At 34.2% G+C, this 22,863-nt stretch overlaps 1 protein-coding gene across 1 annotated transcript; it reads right to left on the reverse strand.

Annotated features, from left to right (window-relative positions):
- Positions 1–12,877: 12,877 nt before the first annotated feature.
- On the reverse strand, positions 12,878–22,126 carry LOC128228082 (vasopressin V2 receptor-like). The gene is given in 4 exon segments (XM_052939171.1): positions 12,878–13,059; positions 13,062–13,599; positions 17,220–17,234; positions 21,620–22,126. Coding segments are annotated over 4 exon segments (1,242 nt in total).
- Between the last annotated feature and the right edge of the window lie 737 nt (positions 22,127–22,863).

The raw sequence follows: 22,863 nt of genomic DNA on the forward strand, positions 1-22,863 counted from the left end.
CAGATTCGTGTTATCTTTAAATCCGTTTTGGACTTGCTAGGAATGTTCCAGCGTATCTTTCTTTTAAAATTTAACAAACGTAATCATTGGGAAGAAAAGTTAAGCAAAGATATGTCGTGTTTTTATATTTAATAATGTTTTCTTTGTTTGTTTTAGTACAATGGTGTTTTTTATTATGAAACTTTATGATCATACAGTTTTAAACCTTTTATGCTCTGGCAGACTGTGTGTGATGTTCATAGTTTCAAACAATAACTGCATCATATCTTTGAAAAGATTTTGCATTAGGTACTCTGAATTGTATTCATTCGTCTGCAGAAAGAGAGACCCACAATCATTGAAGAACTTGGGTTCGCCTATTAGTTTATTACTATTTGTTTTATTATTAAGTTTCCTCAAGTCGATGCATACTTTGATAAGATTTACCTTTATGTCTATACTTAATTCGGGAATGTTGGGATAAGTGTGAGTTTATGCACACACACTAGTTTAAACCCCAAGTAACTTTTAATTATACGGACCGTTCCAAGGCGGTTCTTAACAATTCTTGCTAAAACACGTAGTTTCTTATATACAGTTTATATATACATTGTGGTGTTTATGTGCTGTTGTCTCATGTTTCTTGTTTGTGACTGTTTGTTTTGGTATTCTATAACTTTGGCGTTTACCCTGTGTCATTAAACGTGGAATTATGTTTAACAAGGCTTCTGTTTCTGTAGTTTGCATATAATTATTGAAATATATCAAGTTGTTGTTGAGAAGTAGAAGTGGAACAAGAGGTAGAAGAAAAGAGTTCCTGCTTAATAAGTTATGAACAACATATAGTGATAAAACTTTGTGTATAACAAACTCATTTTTGGTAGGTGAGGACAATGTCATGTCATTGTTACAATGGATGGATGTCAAACTGGTTATTTCTCAATACCTTAGGAATGACGTAGAGTCATTAGAGTTTTCATTGTCCGTTGGAAGATACTACTCTAATATATATTAAAAGGCAACTTCTTTCATTAATGTTTATTTTGGTGGTTCTTGTTTGGGACGTCTTCATTTGTTTCCATGTTATTGCAGATATTTTGTTAATAAATGTTGGGACAAATGTTACATTAGATACAAAAACCACCCTGATTTAAGCTGCAACTAAATTTCTGAGTGTTGCTGATGGGTCCAAGGCGTTAAATTGTGCCTTGTAGCTTAAGACCCAAAATCTTGTGTCACGGTCCTAATCGAGTGTTGACAATTAATCACTAATAATTATTAAAGCAATCCTGAGCTTACATTATAAATAAACATCAGCACAATCAGATGAAACAATCCTCCATATCATTTTAACTGATATTTTTAGACATACTATACCGGAGTGACTTGTGTCATTTCACATCAATAAAGATTGAAAAAAAGTCCATTATCTTCAGAAATGACATATTATATGTTAGCGCGCCAATCGTTTCTCCTAGTGAAGCGACATTTTATTACCAGAGTTCTATCTTTTATGCGTAATATAAGCGGTTGTCAGATTCCGGATATCCCAAGAGAGCAAAATTGACACATTGCCTGACCGGCTGTTACAATTACCGGAAAAAAATGTTGTTTTCTAGAAACATTAATTCTTTATATCATGTACAAAATCATCCCAAGCATGTTAAATGGTACTGATAAAGATCCGTATCAGCTGTTATTTAGAACATCTATGTCATGTTTAGTTAACGATATATATGAAAGGATACATATAAAGAAAAGAAAGAAAAAAAGCAAGTTGCATAAAAAGTAAATATGTTTTGTTTTAACCTGCACAAACAGTTATCTGATATTTGGCTTACTGTACTCCACCTTTACCTCAAATGTATCTTGTAATCATGTCCAAAGAATGAAGCAAATAATTAGAAAGGAAGAGATTAATTTATGTTTACATTCAGAGAATAGATAGTCAATTGCATATTGTCATGTAATCTACACGTACCAGGGCTATGGCTTAGAATTTGTGTAAGCAGCGATTAACACATATGTTGGTGCAAAACAACATAATCAAACTGCGTGATGTAACCCATCTTAGTGTGTGGTTTTTTTCTGTTATGACAGGTACACTAAGTACAAAACAATAAAAGTTCTATCAGAAAATAGCGTAAATAAATCATTGAGGTTTATAGCCTACCACAACAGCGTATCTATAAATGTACTTTTCTTTATACAAAATGTCGTTTCATTCCCCTTAGACAGTCGTTTATTTAATAAAAGGATTATACTCTATTAATAAAGACGAGTGACAGATTCCCTTCGCAAGTTTGTTTTTGAAAGTGATGGATCACCTTCTGTTTATTGTATGTCCTGTTCTGGATAAGTTAACAGCTTTTAGTATACATTAAACGATAATTGTTTCTTAAAATATACGTCATCATAAAAGGGAAACATAAGTTATTTCAAACGTAATGGAAAGATCGTATTGCGTTTAATTTAAAAAACAACAACAAATATTGTAGTCAGGAAACCTTGATTATATACCTTTTGAAATATTTCAATCCTACGTCAAATGAACAACATCTTATGTAATTTTCAGTAACTTTGTTGTTTTCTTTTCACTTAAAGACTACCTGCTAATCAATTATTTTATTTATCTAACATGTATTCATTTCTATAGTCGGGTCAAATAAGAGAGCAACTTTTGGTTGCTAATTGCTGTAGTCATATAAGATTCTCTTGAATAACAAGAATACCATAAAAATGCCCTTATTTTCAACCCGAACAAGAATTAACATTCAACTGATGTATTGGTTTTAACTTGCGAGTTTATTTATGCTAAGGATTTGAGAACAAATGAAGGTAGTAAGGTGTAAACATTAGATTAGATATTTGGGTTTACGAGCAAGAAGCTTTGTAGTCCTCAGACCTTGTATGCACCTCGATGGTAGTCGGTACATGACCCCTATATATTTCGGGGTCAGTAGGTTAAAGATCAAGGTTTTTATGAACAGTCTGCTGATCTCTACTTTGTGATGACCTGCTGCAAAGCGCTCATTACTTGAGTGCACATAAGTCATAACTAGTCGATGGCCTATTAGCAATAATGATGTCAGTTGGTCGGACTGGCTTGATTTGCATAATATTGGGTTTGACAATGACTGGCGCTCCCAACGAGAGACAAATCGAGGGCACATGTCTAAGCCTGAAACAAAGATTGTCTGGTCCAGAAACACTCGTTTATCTAGCCTTTAAATATCAATTCGTGTAAATAATTGAATAAAATTGACATGCTTTTACATTTCTCATACGCCAGCAATATTTATGCAAAAAGCTACAGAAACATGCTCAGTAGCAAAAAGTTAAATCATAAACCCGGTTTAGTGGCAATGGGCAAACGCCAAAGACATAGAACACAAGATCACAAACAAGAAACATAGAAAAGCACAAAACTCTACAAACAGCACAGTGCATAAATACTATATATATATATATATATATATATATATATATATATATATATATATATATAAATAATTGGTTTCATTTCTGACCCACTGACATGCATTATTTTTAGTTTAAGATAGAGGTAAATAAGCTCTGTAAACTTGGCGTTTATCTATATGTACATATATTTTTAATTCACTTTGAAGCTTGTGAATTACAAAAGGCTTTTCTGACAGTTTGCTGGATGTGCGCACGGATATCACCTCCGTGATTTTGAGCACCAAAAAGTTGCAAAAACCTTCAAAAAGTGAGAATTTAATGTGGAGTCAATGACTGTGTGAACTTGAGCATTGCTGGCGAACTGATTAGACTGATCATTTGCATGGAAAAACATTGGATATTTTCCCTTGAGAACATGACTTTGGATATAGCCTTGCGTTGATTTGGATCTATGTAGCTATAATTGTTTATAGATGCATGTTCTTGTGTCTCAATATTTTCATCATATGATTCTCAGAAACCTTGCTTTTCCTATTCTGTATTGTTTGTATTATTTGTAATACCGCTTCTTTGTTAATGGCGCAAAGGTCAGGTAATTATTACATTTACAACTTGAGATACAATGAAAATACATTTTATTGTGAGGAACATTGCATTAATGTAATAAACCAAACTCCAAGAAACAGCAATTTGTAATTGCTGAAGATGCAGCGTTTACGATCATCGACCTAATACTACTTCGTTCTCAATGACAGAAATGTGTGCAAAGGTCTGGTCACATTTTACAGCTGATTGAATTTAAATTGATGACGCAAATACGCCTTTTTGGAATTGGCGAGCTGTTCATGTTATTATTATGTTACAATTCATCATGGAATTGGCAAACGACTAGTTGTTTTGATAGAAGGGAGTGTTATCTGCCATGCTCCTGGATATTATCATGATAATGGTGGCGTGAGTAAATATTGGTACTGTTATGTATCTAAAAACTAGACGAGTTTTACCAGCACGCTATCATACCGACGCCAAAGTTGTTCTTTGACTACACACATAACTTGCATGATACGGAATCAGAAAGCTACGGTATCGTGATACAGAGTGTTTTATTTTCACTGTTGGATATGGAAAAGAAATTGATAGGCATATACTAGTATCTAAAATTATATATGGTCGGATATTAAATCAAAACTAGTGTAAGCAACTTTTTTCTCGAACAATATTTTATGTACATCTTTTCTTTGATTCTCTTTGGAAGTTTAGATTTTTTTATAATGTTTAACCAAATCTTTAAAGTCAGTTTAAAGTATATCCAATACGATCCTAAAATGTATTGCCTTTCGTAAGCCATAACACCTGTAAGATGTTTGGTTGTCAAATCAATGTAAGATTGCATGTTTCAATACAAGAAAAGCCATAAAATGTTTCCCCTCCTCACTGGGCTCTTAGCTTTACAACATATGTTTAAATTCTATATCGTTTAAGTTCCTTTGTAATAATGTGTTTAGATGCTTAAATAAGCTTACTAAATCATGAACTCATTGTTAAAAAGGACCATCACCAGTGTTTGTTGCCATTAACAATATAATTGTATGTGTCCATATTAGACTTAGATATTATATGTTCCGGCTTTTAGTGCCTTGTGATGCATCATAATGGGGTCAGTTTGGAAGATCGTTTGTATAATGTCCAAATATCCCAATAACGTCCTGATCTGAAATATGATAGTAACAGTGAAAAGATTATAAGTATCTTCCATGGCCGCTCGTGTAAGATAGGTTCATTCCGACCCGAGCGTAGGGTGTTTTGCGGAAACGAGGTTTACCGAGTTTCAGCAAAAGACCCTGCGCGAGGGTCGGGATGAACCTATCTTACACGAGCGGCTATGGTAGATGCTTTTTCTCCCACCTCAGTTAAAAATAATTAAGTGAAAATGTGTTTTTGGCTGGAACTCTTTTGTGCTTAGTGAAAATAATTGCGTATGGATATGCGATAATTCGTGGTTGTGATGGATATGCGCGCAGTGATTCCGACTATATTAATAGTCAAATCGGTCTTTAAATAGTCCTTAGGAGAGTGAAGCATTATTTCTTGAATGGTGCGTGAAAACTGTTTTATGGTGACATTCGATGCGAGAAATAATTAACTAGCGTTCTAAATATTGCCACAAGACATGATGCTACAGACGACAGTCTTCAACAAGGGAGGTAATAACAATGTAGTGACCATAAAAAATGAGTTCCATACCGGCATTTTATGTTCGCCCGTGGGCAAGATAAGAATATCTAGCATGGTTAAATTATTATATGTAATTATCCGAGGTTGGAGAAAACCTTTTATGTTCGATTTTCTGTATATGACTTTGTACGAAACTTTCATTTAAGGTAACACCTTGTCGAATATTCGTACACGTTGTCTCTTGTCTTTAATATTTTCTTTCATGTCTGTGACGTCTTAGTGTGGTTCTGTGTAATCTTTAATGCCGTATTTATAAATGCTTTGTAAGTGCTAAGAAGTTTACTCATACACGGGTTTAAATATAATTCAGGCCCAAGTTTAAGTTCCAAGCAGGGTATTAGTGAAATAATTTATGTTTCCATGTACTATTATGCTCCCAGTTGCCAATGACCGACTCATAACCCTAACCCCATGTTATATTGATACTGAAATTGTACCGTTAATGTGATCTCTGTTGTCGTAAGTTCAACTCGGTGTTTATCCAGCTGTTCGGCTTCTGAACAATAGTATTGCTACATATTTGACCAAGGCGTTTTTCTTGTTGTTGTCATTAAAGCATTTGTATTTTTGTGATACCATTGCGTTCCTATGCAATGGCAAGCAATTATAGCCTCTGTGACTTTAAGTTAAAACGACGAATTTAAGAAACCTTGCTCAATTACAAATAATGAAAAATTTCTCAAACACATCAATTATTTAATGGCAAAAGACTCAACGTTTACAATAAAAAGGTGATATCTTCATTAAATGATTTGAAATCTAATGTGTGGCTGTTAAACATTATCATGATCATTTTAAATTAAGCAATGAAGAAGGAATTTTACTGAACATCACATGTAAGATGTTGTATTCCTAGCGTATGTTTATATCATCATAATTGTTCATATTCCAAGCGTACTGAGGACTTATAACCGATGCCAAATTAATAATGACATTATTTATTGTGTTTCTTATCTTGAACAGGAATTCTCCAACAACTTGGGAAATGTGATTTGTAGGATGCTTATTTGTTCAATATGAAGTTTTTCCGCATTCTAGAAAAGTGATACTGCATTGAGTTTTCAGGTAATCTGCTTTAAGCACAATTGTTTGAATGTCATGATTAAATATTCAAGTCATTATTTTTTGTGGCTGAATTCTGTCATTTTGTCTTGGCCTGGGTCACGAAAAAAGCAGTCTTGTGTGTTTTCGCGTTTTTGTCTCACCGCTTCCAAAACCAAAAGCGAAGAAATTTCGACTTTAAGATTTCACACTTTTTCTAACATTTTACTAAACGTTTATGATATATTGACAAGAAAGTATGGGATACTGTATGATAAGAAAGCAAGGTTTCGCTTTGTCGGCCCCAGTGACTTTAGGTTTTGTTTGTTTCAAACTTTACATAAACCATTCAGGCAAGCTTCAAGAGCATGTTGTTTTTTTGTTTATTTTTAGCATTCATTTTCAAGCATAGACAAATATATATACAACAAAACAATGTAGCTGAAAACAATGCTCCATATTGTTTCATAACTCATGAATTAATAAGTGTTCTACAATTTTTATAATTATATAATTGATAATCATAACAAAACACAAGATTACACGCCCCACGCCCCAAGCATCCCCCTCCCACCACACATAAGCGATAGCCCCTTAGCAGGAATGGGAAGTCAGACGATCAAAAGGAATCTTATATTTGGGCACTGTATTTCAATGCGTTGTCTTGCTTTTGTCTTTCAATGATGATTAGTTAGATAATTCATCATTTTGAAAATTTCCAAAATCTTTTTGTGTGTTTTTGTACTTTTTATTGTACGATGCAGTTTGAAGTTCTATTTTAGTCCCTTTTTCAGATACATTATGTACGCATTAACAGATAATCGTTTATTATTATATTTGGTTGAGTTTATGTAAAATGTTATTAAATGTACATACCATTCACAATGAAATCGACGTTTGCCTATCCTAAAGTAATTTGTTTCATTTGTTCGATGGCTGTTGTGTTTCATAAAACTTCCAATACAAATTAAACACACGAATAACAGAATGAACATAAACTACAAATGCAAAGTTTGATTTTAAGATGTTATTGATTAGATCTTTAAAATTTCAACAAAAACTTCTGATGAACACTGGAAAGTGGTGTGTACATTTGATTAAATATGAAAATGTATTACTTTCTTTCGATTTTTCATTTTGTTATTGAATGAAATATAATCGTTGAAGTTTGAACGATCTTTGTTCAGCTGCATCATTGAATAATTGAGAGTTGGATATCTTACGACCCCAATTTCTCAGGCCGTTTAAAATTCATTTCTTTCTAAATAAGTGAAGAAAATTGGTTCTTAAGAAAAAATGTTTTCAAATATTTTATACCTTTTTCTACCACTTTTAATAAAATGTATGTTTACTGTTGATTAATGAATGTCTTATCAATTATTTGAAGTATAAAAATATCTCCGTTAGAAAAAAATAGTTTAAGAAAGCATTGACTTTTATAAATGTCATTCAAATTCATTTGTTTACCATATTAACAACAGTGTTTCCTTTTATATCTTTGATTTGATTTTTATAGCTTTACAGTATTGGTGTACCAATGATAAATAGAACTGAAAGAATATATATGCAAAAAGCTACAGAAACATGCTCAGTAGCAAAAAGTTTAAACATAGACCCGATTTAGTGGCAATGGGCAAACGCCAAAGACATAGAACACAAGTTCACAAACAAGAAACATAGAACAGCACAAAAATCTACAAACAGCACAGTGCATAAATACTATATCTCTTTCCAAGACTAAAACTAAAAAACAGTTATTAAAATAGTAAATCTGTGAAGTACAGGTTTAATTAGGACTTTTTGTTATTCATATCTTTTAAAAGCATTTTCAAATTTCCATATTGAGTGTAGACGTTTGCAGGAGATGCTTTGAACTTCGGAAAAGCTCATTATAGGGAGTATGATGACATACGTTCCTCATGCCATCATCTAGGTCTGTGTTTTTGCTATTAAACTGTTTCGTAAATTCTACTTATTGTTTAAATGTATTGTTAACACCTGTCAATAAATCACTGTTGGATTTTAGTTTGTAAACTGTTTTCGGTTCTGCATTTTCCCCATCTATCTAAATAGTGTGTATGTTTTTCATTATTGTCAACCTGTACTATGCTTCTATTGTACAAGTCCTGGCGTTATAGAATCTATATTTTCAGAAATGTTTATGTGTATTTGAAATTTAATAAACGCTATATCGCTTACTGGTCATTCCTATTCCGTCTTGGGAATTGATTTCTTATGAGAAACATATGTCTAGGCTCGTTTCTGATTGAACCGTTAATTATTTCTGTGTTTGGATTTGCACCTTCCAAAACGTATCGTTCTTTGATTCTTTCCTTTATATTGGCTTTATATCCTGTTTCTAGTAGAAGAGAGTTGTATATTAGACAACAGTGTGTGAGGTTTATTACTCAGGTACCAAGAATATTGTATATCAAACGGACATATATAGACTAGTCACCAAGTGTTGGTTATATGATCTATTTCATCGCGATATGTTTATGTGTGTTTATCATGTCTAAAACAGTCATCGATGATATTTGTTTTAATTATTCTTCAACAGAAACTCAGGTAAAGCTTCCTATGCTACATGGACATATTCTAAGGTCGATAAATATATAATTACTGAAAAGGCAAAGTAATTGCCCTTAATGTAATATCTAGTGCGATAAACCTACGTTCTTTAATATCAATATTTTTTGTATTTTTACATTAGCTTTATTGTGTACAATACCTGAAACGCCTTTACTGTTACTATTTTCATTAATAAGATAAGGTCCATTCTATTCTCGTTTTCAATTATGAACAGTGTCCATTTTGCAATGGTAAAATAGTTACATCAAGTGGTTGTACTCCCCTTTATCATACAGTTTGACTCTCCCATATTTCACGATCTAATGAACATCTAAACCAAAATGATGACTGTTGTCACAAAATTAAAAGGCAAACTAGAAAGAGTCAAAGCAATAAAAGCAAATAATGGTTAACATGTAGAGGTTAAATACAGTGTCCCTTTCATTTTCTATGAAAATCGAATTGTCTATTATGTTCATCAAAGTAAATGACTGCTAAAAATGATTCCCTATCAACGCCGTGTGTCAGAGAGTTCTTTTTATATTTGTGTGTTCTAAAACACTGTTCTTTTCCTTTCAAATATTCAGGAACTTTTGCTTGATTTACACAGAAGCAATGACTGAACACGCGTAGTACATCGCTAATGTTCTTCTTTTTATTTTTTTGGCCCTGAAAATGGATAAAGGCTAAGGCCAGGTTATCATATACCATTACATTGTTTATTATGATATCTTAAACATACTTACTTGAATAGCATTTTAAACAAATGACGTCAACTGATATATATATTATTTATGCACTATGCTGTTTGTAGAGTTTTGCGATTTTCTATGTTTCTTGTTTGTGATTTTGTGTTCTATGTCTTTGGCGTTTGCCCATTGCCACTAAACCGGGTTTATGTTTAAACTTTTTGCTACTGAGCATGTTTCTGTAGTTTTTGCATAACTATTGATTATTACTTACACAGAGACATCACTATAGTTACGGCATTCATTTCTACGGATCATGGAACAACCATCATATTGCCCACCCCTTTCACCATTTCGATCCATGAGTTGTAAAAATGGCACCGTCTTTCAGTGTGTGACAGTGTTTTCTTTTCTTTCTTTTTTTTGTTTGGGGGGGGGGGAATAGTTTGAGGGGCTCAGTTGGGTACAGTTGGTTTCAAAGGTAAACTATTTTCTAGCACGCCGAATTATTACACACGCATCAGAAAGTCCCTCAAAAACCTTTGAAATGAATTAATCCGAATAAATGTTCAGCACATGCCACAATAATAGACTCATTCAAATGAATCAGAAGAAAATATATTTAATTGTTTAAGGTATATAAATGTAATTTTACATCAATCTTAATGATTTAAATAATGGAAGAGTCAATTGTCGTAATTACAATACTAGTAGCTAGACTATTTGGGAAAAGATAGTATGGAAAATCAATCCATAACCAAATTTCAAATTTGTACACAAATTAAAAGTCCGTATAAGTTTCGACATGTTCAGAAATAATTCAAAGTAACGAACAATTTATGAATATGAACTCGCTGGACCAATGAACTAGGTCAAGAACAATAAACGAATAATTGGCATCTGTAAAAATACCAAATCGGCAATTGCAACAAATAGACGTAATGCCATTCTTGCCGACAAGGGTGCTTGTTTATCTTACGGTGATTAAATTCCAATCTCGTATCATTGGTTAATATGTCATTAGATTCTTTTAGAAATCTTTTCGCATTCATCTTTCATTCATTGCACACGAGTAAATGACTATCGTCTCAATCTGCTGTATTAATTAGGGCGAGTATGTACATATGCAAGAGATAATTTTCTTTTTTATCCGATTAAGCTAATTGAAAACGAGAGACAAATCTAGTTTTATTTAAATAATCAACGTGTTGTGCTACTCGGTTACTAGAAAAAAGTGCTTTTGTGATTCTTGAAAATCCCCAGTGCGAATCACCTTTCCCTCTTCTAGTGGGCGCCGATAACATTGTACTGACAATTGTGGTCAATATACCAAGATTTTGAGTGTAGTAAGTGCTTCCGAAAATTTCCCATTCCTGAGATAAAGATTTGTCTGACAAATATTGTTCTATGTTTTTAATTATATTACTTGTACGAGTTTGTTTCATCGCACGAGACAACATAGCCCTGATACCAAAGCGAAACTGGACATTTATGTTCTGTCTGAAATGTCTCCAATTATGTTATTTACACCTGATCTGGACGTATTGAGACGAAATATCCTTCGTGGATTGACATGGGATGTTATATTGAATAATTGGCTCGAAATGTGGGAGTAAGGGTGCTAACAAGTTATACATTTGTCGTGGGAATGGGTAGGAGACTTCTAGTTAATATAAATTACAAAGACTGAATGCAGATTTTCGTCACATTTCTTTTTCAACCTACACTCAACAGTTCTGGAACAAACATGTCTTATTACATTCTTCAAGTTAATATAACTTCAAGATTAGCAAACAGTATGTGCTCAACAAAAGCTTGAATTGGCTGGTGAAAAGATGGAATGATTTGCCAGACGTACAATATCTTTACTATTACGTTGTTCTATGTACAGTTTACGCCATATGGTAACGTGAATACTTTCTCAATAATATTGACCATACAAGAACTTATTCTTTCAGACAGATTTGCAACATATATTATATACTTATATCACTACAATATGAACAATATTCATGTGCATTCTACTTAATCAGCATTCAATCTCTCAGTATAAAAAATGCCCTTTGGATTTAAGCAACATGTGCAATAAAGTTTTCTCCAACTATGGTCTCCCCAACAAAAAAGTTATTACGCAAACGACATTTCATATCCTACACTCTTGAAATATTTACAAATTTATGAAATCCACCTTTTTGAATTGTGTTTTCTTTTCAAGCTCCTAAAAAGTCTCAGTTATATTTTGTGGTTGCTGAAACTGTCCCATGAACCTTGTCGTGTAGCATGTACATTATATTACGAAATGCCGTTATGGCTATCGCCTGTAAATGTGTTGATCTGAAACGCGATACTTGAAAGTACGATGATGAAAACGCGAAATCACAAAACTACGATTGTGAAAACGTGACAGTACGATGATGAAAACGCGACAGTACGATAACGAAAACGCGATAATACGACAGTACGATGATGATTATGCGATATACTATCTTGTTTTCTTCATCGTACTTTCGCGTTTTCACGATGACAGAATACAGTTGTGTGATCCGTTGTAGAAATATATGGCCCATAGAAGCTCATTGTCATTGTTGTTGAGTTTGTTTGAATCAACACCTTGGGAAAGTTTACAAAAGTGGTAAGTTGTTCACATATTGGTACATATAATAGCGCTCTCTGAGTTGTTCTAATGCAGGTGACATTTCACGAATAATGCATGTCTACACGTATACTTGCCAGATACACTGTGACAGTGCTATTTGGAAAAAAAATATCCCTCAAGTTGCCGAAAATCGATCATTTGATCAATGTGCAAAACAAAACTATTCACTTCTGACATATACCAAAGATAGGTCCAGATTTCAAATTGTAATTAAACACGATCATCGATTGAATAACATACTGAAATTCCCTTGTATATAATATATATCAACAACAACACATTGTCAATGTCTGAGAATCTTCATTTCCACTTGACTCTCGTACGTATCTTGGCGAGTCAATGGAACACACTGACTGTTGTTCCTGCGCACGGAATTGTTGGCGTGTGGTCCAGTTGACCCATTGGGACAGGAATGGTACCCGCAAAGTGGCGATTGCTTCTGTTTTGCACGACAATCTTTGAGTGCTTAAACCAGTTAGTGTTAATGTTGAATGCTAAAAATACGTAAGGGTTCGTGGCTGAATTACACGCCGCCATCCCTCCGAGTATGGCATACAGTTGTTTGGAAATAAGACAATAGTTGCCGTATGACATTATCATCTCAGCAACAAAATATGGCATGGAACAAATGATGAATGTCAATAGGATGACAAATGTCATTTTAAGTGTCTTTATTTTTGCTCTAGGTAAAGAACTTGAGTGTGTACTTTGTAGGTATATCTTTCCTTTTTCTTGCCGGTATTTGACACTGCTGTTTTGCAAAGCCTTTTTTGAAATTTTCATAAATATTCTCAAATAACAGATGACCAACATGACAAACGGGATGAAGAACACGACGAAAGCTACCCAGGTCATCCAGATTTGGCGATGCCAGTGCGGTAGATTCCGAAAAATGTTTTCGCAACGGGTCTCGCCGTCCTCTTTTGCTACCGTGTGAAACACACCCGTCACCGGAAGCGAGAACAATGCCGCCAGACCCCAGCCAGTCCCAGCCATCTTCCAGATCTACAGAAAAATAACAACATTACTATGCGTTCATTTTTTAAACATTGGCAAATTTGATACACGTGCGTTTTTATGATACCAAAGAAAAATGAATGTGCTTCAGACCAGAACTTGGTAAACTTTTCTTTGGGATAAACCCAAACCCCCTGCCAATGTTAAAAACCAAATAAATTTTGGTTTGCTCGTCAAAAGGCTACGCCCGTAAGATACGCCCCCTCTAACGGCAAATTCTGCCGCTTGACGTATATTAAAAAAGACAACGTACTTTGATTTTATAAAACTTGAATAACAAATAAACGGACATGAGAAATTAAATAAAAAAGACACACAATACATGGCCGTGTATTAATTTGCTAAACGGTTAGTAACAAAAGTGTCACATTTGAATGTTTTAATATCTAGTAAATGACAATGCCCACGTACAGTAAGTTTTAAGACCAAGCCAGATATTGGTTTATTTGTAAAAATACAACCGCTGATGTGCTGTCGGCAACAGTGAGGAAATTCGTCATAACCGTAGACTGATTTGCATTAAATATCCTTAAGAAAAAATATTGCGTGTCTCTGAATAATTTGTTTTTCGGAAAAATACGCGGATACGCTTTTCAGATATTAAGACGTAAAGGAGGGCATCTTGAAATGCGTTGAACGTTTGAATATATCAGAAATGGTGGCTTTAAAGAGCGATTTGGTTTAAAATGCCTATATAATGGCAATTTGGTTCCCTTTGCAGACAGTCTGAATGTTGTTGCAGAAAGTTTGATGATTAAGCAAATGGGTTGATTTTAAACAAGAAATCAACTCTGAAAAGCAATATCCTTAACACTTGGACGTAAAATGAATAGTTTTAATGCATTTTAAAATGTAAGACCGGTTAAGTAAGAGAGAAGATATTCTTTACTTCAAGATTAATGATACAATGTACATTTGAAATAAATGACGCATTACACTAAAATATGAATTTAGTATAAGAATAATATATATCAGAAACATATATAAATAATGATTTGGGAAAAATTGTTTGTTTAAAATTTAAATCGTAATATTTTACACCGAATGAGTACGTTATATGTTTACTTTTAGTGTTCACAAGCTGAATAATATTTCGATCTGACGCTGAATCAAGCATTTTATTTATTGATTTCTTAATACATGTATACCAAAAATTGGTATTAAAGACATTTAATTGCATTTTAATAGCAAATCGTCCCAAACTGTGTGTAAGTAGCGTCATTTCGGAAATGACGTCGTTCGTTTTATTCCTCAGCCCTGAGCGCGCTGATGTCTGTTTCTAAGCAGCAGAAATGGCAATAGTAAAAAAATCATTCACTAAAAAACCTCTTTCAAACACCAAAAGCATATGATGAATACATATGAAACATCGTGCTAGATATTGGTTTATAAATTTTATAAATGCTTCTTATACAAAATATATTTTCTAAAATATGAATATATCTATATGAAGTGCAATCTAAGGTCATACAAGAGTGACTTTGACCACCACAATTAGAACACCAGAAGTCACCCAAACCTTGATAAGAGGACGGTGTGTTTATTAGACGCATACAAACATGGCAATATAACACTCAGACAAGCATGCGCGCATTCGGTTAGCAACATTCCCATATTTAAAAGGTTATACGAATTGACAATGATTGTTCTATAATGTTTAGTTTATACAGTGTCCTTTAGGCTTTGAACCATGCACTTTTATTCAAGCACGTAATTATAATGTGTGGCTGCTTCTCTCGTCTCAGACGTTTCCAGTAAAACGGTTGGTTAAGCCTCAATAACATTTTTGATTACTATAACGGTTATAATAATTGAAACAGAATCTTGGTATGAAATAAGTTTAAAACCAGACGTCTTCTTTCAAACAACCTAATTGAGAAACATATTAAAAGTACCACAAACTACATGCCGGCACTGAATAAGAGTAAAAAAAGACATTCGTTGAGATATCTTATATGGTCCTGCATTTTCAAACATTAACAATATTAAGCCCTCTGAAATATAGAACAAGCAAATACTAATGGCCGCCTCTACCAAAACCAAATTTCATCCAGATCCGGCCAAGGAGCTTCGGATAACTATAAGTGCACTATGCTTTTATAAACACAAAAGGCCACAATTCTTTGAAAATGCTCCAACCGAACACTGCTGATGCAAACCATCATTAAGCTTATACAACTAATTTGTGTGATGTTTCATCCAGATCCGACCAGTGGATTTGGAGAAGAATGTTATTAATGCGCAGTCTATAGTTAACAACAAAGGATCATAACTTTATAAAAAAAATACTCTGACCGACTTCTATTGACGGCATGTACCACTAGGGATGATATACCTCACTCCAGAGAGGTTTTATCTATAAATGGCCCTGTTTTTGGAGCTCAAACAATAAGCACTATTTTTAACTAAATTGTTGCAACACAAATGGCCATAGCACTGTTAAACGAACTCTGAGCAAAACCTGCCGATGGCATGCACCACTATGAATGATACCAAACACTCCTGTGAAGTTTTATCTGGCCTGGGATATTTGGGATGAAGCACGCATACAACTTTGTCAACTGACATATGAATTGATTTATGAACGAACGAACGGACGGGCAAGCTGAACCAAGTTTACCCTTACTGGTTAACATGAACGGGTTTTAAGCTAAAATCAAGTTTAAATTAGTCGGTCATGAAACAATACTCTTCATTTTTAAATCAGAGTTAGGGTATTGCGTTATTGTTACTCACAGATGTGTGCTAATTTTAAATTGAATGTCTTCATCATTCTTATTAGTTTTGGTTTTGACTAGTTTTTGCAAAATGACGATCCACATATAGCGACATCAATTCGTTAGCAATACCTCGACTTTGTTTCTTGTTCGAAAAACAAACAAGGAAAAACTCGATAGCAATATTCCATTTAGTTGTCCAATTACAAACCTATAAGTTACCATTGCAGGTAAGTCGCTTTAAACCTTTCACCAAATAAGAGAATCTAGTTTATATCATGAATATATTCTTTTTAATGCAATAGTATATTGCCGATAAAAGTCCCCTACTACAGTATATTGCCGATAAAAATATCCTTCGTCTGGTGCGAAGCTTAATCCGGTAATACAGGAAAAACGGTGGAGATAGATCACCGAGTGCAAAGTGCTGGGCCCAATATATGTAAAGTGCTGGGTCCAATAGCATAAGTATACTTCAGTTAATTCTCAAAATTCTCAATCACTATCTCAATTTATCACAGAGCGATATAACATTTTTCAAAATAATACATATTTTACCCTTTTAAAAAGCGCATTATTCAAAAATTATGTCGATCAAAATATGTTTTCGTTTTTTTTTTTATAGAATTCAGTTCGAGAGCAAAAAAAAATGTAGTCGTGTCCAATTTCTTATTTTTGAGTTATTATTTGAGTACATTTGTGTTTATTTTTATTTTTGTAAATGACATTGATGTTTGGCAACATAATACCAAGAGAATACGCATTTAAAGAGTAAAACATTTGCAATTTTTAATGATGTCATGCTGTAATGTGGAAAAAGGGTAAAGCTTTAGACTGAGACCTGACTTAGGATATTTGTGATATTGGGGCCCGGAGGTCAAATATACTTACGTAGCTTCTACGTCGCTGAAAACGGATGTTAAGATACAGGGTTGATAATTATATAACACATTTGACTGTTCATTGCAATATACATGCAATAAACATTTACAGCTCTAAAAGTTTGATTTCACCTTAGGAAATAAATAAACAAATGCTTAGCAATAGTACATATAATTTGTTAAGCGTTTTAGTTTCTTTCTAGATTCAATGTGTACATATTATGAACTAAGTATGATTAATATTATACCGTAAGAAAACCTGTTAACGATCGGTCAATGCCATTTGTTGATACTATTATAATGTCGCCACAAGATCGTCCCATTTCAATACTGGATAATACTACAATGTCTCCACAGGATCTTTCCATGCCAATATTGGATGATACTACAATGTCTCCACAGGATCGTTCCATGTCAATAGTGGGTGATACTACAATGTCTCCACAAGATCGTTCCATGTCAATATTGGATGATACTACAATGTCTCCACAGGACCGTTCCATGTCAATACTGGTTGATACTACAATGTCGCTACCAGATCGTTCCGTGTCAATAGTAGATGATACTTCAATGTCCCCACAAGATCGTTCCGTGTCAATACTTGATGATACTACAATGTCTCCACAAGATCGTTCCATGCCAACAGTAGATGATTCTACAATGTCTCCACTAGATCGTTCCATGTTAATAGTGGGTGATACTACAATGATTGTTTTATGTAAATACTGGATGAAAACAGAAATGCAAAGTTCATGTTTCCTTTTCGTATTTGTAACGTAATCCTTAGAGATAAGAACAATATATGCCGGAATATTCTTTGTGTTCAAACGAGAAGTTTAATACTAAATAATAAATGCTTTTTTATTGAAGTTGGTCCCTTGAACATTTCTCACTTACTACCAGATTGTAAAATGTGTCAACCACAAATAAAGATTTGTTCTTATGTAAACTCAATTTACCATACAATAACAATTAACATTAGTCTTTTGACAACAAGACACCTTTCACCGTAATTGAAACATTGTGTATCTTTCTTCCATTCGACTGCCGATTAAATCCCCGACCGCAGATTCAGGATACAAAAGTTCTAATTCTAATGTCGGCATATTTTTTTATTTCTTATTTTCATTTTATTCTTCTTTGTCTGTTTATGTGATTAATTTTATCTATAAGCTTATAACCTTGATATGCTTTTCAAAATGTTCGTTAATCGTTATACTTGTTTACATAAGCCCTGCAGTTCATCGGCCTTAAAGTTGCCAATCTGATTCAACAAATCTCTGGTAAAATAATTCATCGTGAAAATGACTCAACTCTTGAACACCAAAGATCGTGTTGGAAACTGAAAATCTGTTCGCCTTGAAAACAATATTGTACGTGAAAAATAACAAATAACTTAGTCGTCCAAAGGGATCTTTCCCAGCCACATATACTATGTGAAAACAAATTGCAATGATACTGCAACGTGATTACTGTTAGTTCGTTTATTCTCAATCACTGTCTAATATCATGGGTGAATACTTCATTTTTTACTGACAGTTAGATGACATGAAATGAATTCTTAGTGAATAAGTTGGGCGGAGTGAGAGAATTGAACGAGAAGAGTTCCTTTTATAGCTTTTGTCACAGTTTTCCCTCCCCCGTTCTCTGTCTAATTTAATCACAAGTGTCTTCAGATCAGGGATCCTTAAGTCATGCCTGTCGCAAGAGAGATGTTAATGTGTGGTATTTCCGTTAAAGCCACATCTCAAAATAAACTGCATCCCCCTGACTATCGTAAAGAACGATCCCACCTTCTTCAATAGTTTTTGTCAATACACTTTGTCGAGGTGTTGTAATTTAAAAGGCTCTCTTGATTTTGTTGAGACGCAACTCAATAAAACAGCGATTAGATGCATTTTCACGTTTTCCCCTCATTTTCCGCATTTGGAATCGGATGCCATTCTAAACAAGCAGTACCGGCATTGACATAAAGTAAATATAGCGTCATTTACATGTTTCCTTCAAGCTAAGTCTATTTATCATTCATGGCGATTAATTAATTTTAGAGTTAAAATATATCATTCAATATTAATTAAATTAAATTAGGTATACATTAAATATTTGACACCATGTTTTGTTTATTACTTACATAATGTATCATATTCTTTAAATACTTTAAGTTTAAAATTATACACGAAATTATACAATCTAGTTAACTTATTTATTAATCTAGTATCAATTTATACAATCACTTGTTTAATGTATTTTCAAATGAAGTAAGAAATTATTGAATCGTGTCCGTTTTCTGAAGTGTTGAATTCAAAACGAACTACGAGGTATGTTCGGAAAGTTCCCGGATTGAACGCATTCCTTTTGAAAGGCTCATTGTATTATAATGAAATTTAGTACGGATTTACTACATCTTTTATTCCATTTCACTCTAAAATTTCGATTCCATATATATAACAGTAAAAAAGTTACAATAAATTTAAAACATGTACCAACGATATGGCGGAGCAACCCGACGTTAAAATTTATAACGTCAACGTCAATTCAGTTTACTCTTTCTCGAAATAGCGGCCATGTGCTTGCACGCAACGTTCATGTCTCCTGACCCATGATGTGTAAACAGTTTGAAACCATTGTTTATCAAATTAAGACATAATTGTCTGCACGTGACAACGTAGGCTCTCGAGATCGTCGAATCGGATTCCGCGTAGCTGGGCTTTGACGGCCGGGAAAAGCGCAAAATCAAGTGGCGCAAGGTCTGGGCTTTAGGGGGCGTGCTCCAACCTGCCGATCCCGAGAACATCCAGCTCCAACTCTATGTACCGGGCCCTGTGCGCTGGGGCATTGTCCTGAAACCACGTTTCATCTGTTGTGATTATTCTTTTAAGAAATCTGTCCCCTTCAAGTCGATAGGACCTCAAAAAGTTCAATGATTTATTCACCCTATCCTTCATCTGATTGTCATCCAACAGCCTTGGTGTCCAACGTGCGCACACCTTTGCCATCTTAAACTCTTCAGTAATTAACTTATACGCTGTTGCTACCCCAATGTCACATTCCACGGCCACTTCCCGTGTAGACACTCGTCGGTCCCTATCAAGCATGGACTTTACCATTTCGCGCTTTTTCGCCATAAGTGCCGGCCTCCCACATCTCTCGTCGTCGGATGTTGACTCGCGCCCCTCCTTAAAGCGTCTGTGCCACTCAAATACAGCTGTGCGACTCAAAGTTTGGTCTCCAAACGATTTCTTCAACTGTATCAATGTTTTCGACGGCGAAACATCTAAACTCTGGAGAAACTGTATCACGACACGCTGTTTTTCAATAATTTCGCGTTGCATGTTTGCTTTGAGCACCTGTTTTGGAGTTTGTTTTGCGAGGCGGTGTCTGTTCAAATGACGTCATGCGTATTTTACTAATGACGTCATGTTGTGGTTCGACGTCAAGATGACGTTTCCCGCGTTTTTTAACGTTACAAAATGCGTTTAATGTGAACATTATACGAAAACATATGGCTTGCTCCACAACAGCAAATATTATGTTGCTATGGATACAATATTTTAAGAATGTATTGACTTAGGCAAATGTCCGCTTATTATCAAAATGAATATATATGTGTCTCAACTTGGCCGAAGTTTCAAAGCTCTACGTTGAAAAATAAAAAAGTTATTAGTACAGTCCGGGAACTTTCCGAACATACCTCGTATATCTGTTTAAAACCTCGTTAAAAAGGTAGTCGATTTAACTTTTGCGGTAAAGTATATTCCATAACAAATGTTTTTGCCTTATTGGAGAAGTCGTTAAATATATTCAAACCGCGTGTTCATATACAATTGAAACACTAATAAATTAATATTTTTGTGCGAAAAGAAACCACTAATCGAGGTCAACAACCTTATTGGTTTACATTCATATTATTCGATGCCTCATCGCCAACTGATGTAATCACTGATGTAGTATAAGTTCGATTCATTTATGTATATCAATCTCCAAAGTTTTGTTTAAATGCGTTAAAACGTAAAACAAATTATTGGGTATGTTTGAACAAATCATTGGGTAAGTTTCAACAAACTAGTTGGTACGTTAGAACAAATTAGTGAGCATGTTTGAAACTTGCAGCAATTAATCAAACAAAGTATACATGTATTCATATCTGTATATAAAAAGGTACAGTTATATACATAATTCATTGTTTTCCTTTTGTGTCTATCAAAATAAAGAAAACCCTCTCCCTGTAGTTAGGCAAGGAGAATAATATCACGAGAGGAATGAATTTGCATAATGCTCGCAGTTGTATGTACGGTTAATCTGAATTTAATGATATGTCAATGAAACAAAATGTGAGGAAACTACCCTGTTAATTCGCAAATTTGCATACAAAGTTTCTGCAAACAACGACCCCAGGAGCAATTAACTTACCGAGAAAGCCTCTTTAAGTGGAGCCCGAATAGCCTGATGGCGATCGATGGCAATCACAACGACCATGTAATTACTCGCCATCATTGAGAAACTTTGGAGAAACTTAACAAGGCGGCACATAATGTCCCCAGCCCGCCAGTCGCGTTCCACGTGCTCCCAGGCAAGTTGGGGCACCATGGCAAACATGATGACGAGAAGATCAGCTACAGTCAGATGCAGGATAAACACGTTTACTCGGGAATAATGCTTAAACTTTGGGAAGATACGCCGATTGCAACACATCCAAAGAATGACGAGAACACTGCCTATCAGGCACAGCACAATAGTAAGATAGAGTATCATCAGTCTATAGGTCCGGTCAAGTTCAATGTCATTCACAGAGCCACAGGGAGAGTTCTTGGCTGTGATGTTGTCATCTTCAGTGTTGTTGAGCATTGGAATTGCTATATTTTCCGAGTATTTGTATTTGTTTGTAAAATTGTCTTTAACCCAAACGTCCAGCGCCATCGTCTAAAAAATTATGAAATATTCCTGTTATTCACGAAATGTTACATTCAAAATTATACGTTAAAGCTGAATATATTCGGGTAGAGCGGTCATTTGTTAACAACATATAATTCAAAAGTATGAACAGCGCAGTCTAAACTTGTTTAAAACTCTTCCTTGGCTGCAATCCGGTATTACAAGATTCACTTTTGTCATTTTCAAAAGAATCGAAGGAGAAGAACTTTAATTTCATCTTTAAAACTCATACAATATACGACTTATTATCAAAATAGTGTGAACTGTAAACAAATATTGCCAAAAACAAACTCGCGTGATGAATTGTAATTAAATCCACATCAAAGTCACTATCCTAAAACAATGTTCTATAACGATAAACTGCACTGCTTATAGACTCTTTACCTATTCATTATTGTCTCACTTTAGTAGGAAAACATTTAAATTGGTATGTAAATATAACACAAACTGTTACAGTAGCCTGGGCAATGTAAGTGATGCATAAACAAATTCGAAATGCTTGACAGCTTTCAAGGCAATATTGTGATTGTGATACTATTGCGCTCATTTGCTCTCATGAGCACAAAGGTTTTCATTCATCGTATACCAAATGGATTTATGAAAGTATATAATGCTATATAGTAGTTATCAAGATTAAACATACTCATACAGACTATGTCTTATTTTTTTTATCGAAAATATAAATGGAAACCTTTAAAGTACACATGAACTGTTAAAACAAC

The sequence above is a fragment of the Mya arenaria genome, chromosome 3, assembly GCF_026914265.1.
Source record: "Mya arenaria isolate MELC-2E11 chromosome 3, ASM2691426v1".
In the NCBI taxonomy this organism is placed as follows: Eukaryota; Metazoa; Mollusca; class Bivalvia; order Myida; family Myidae; genus Mya; species Mya arenaria.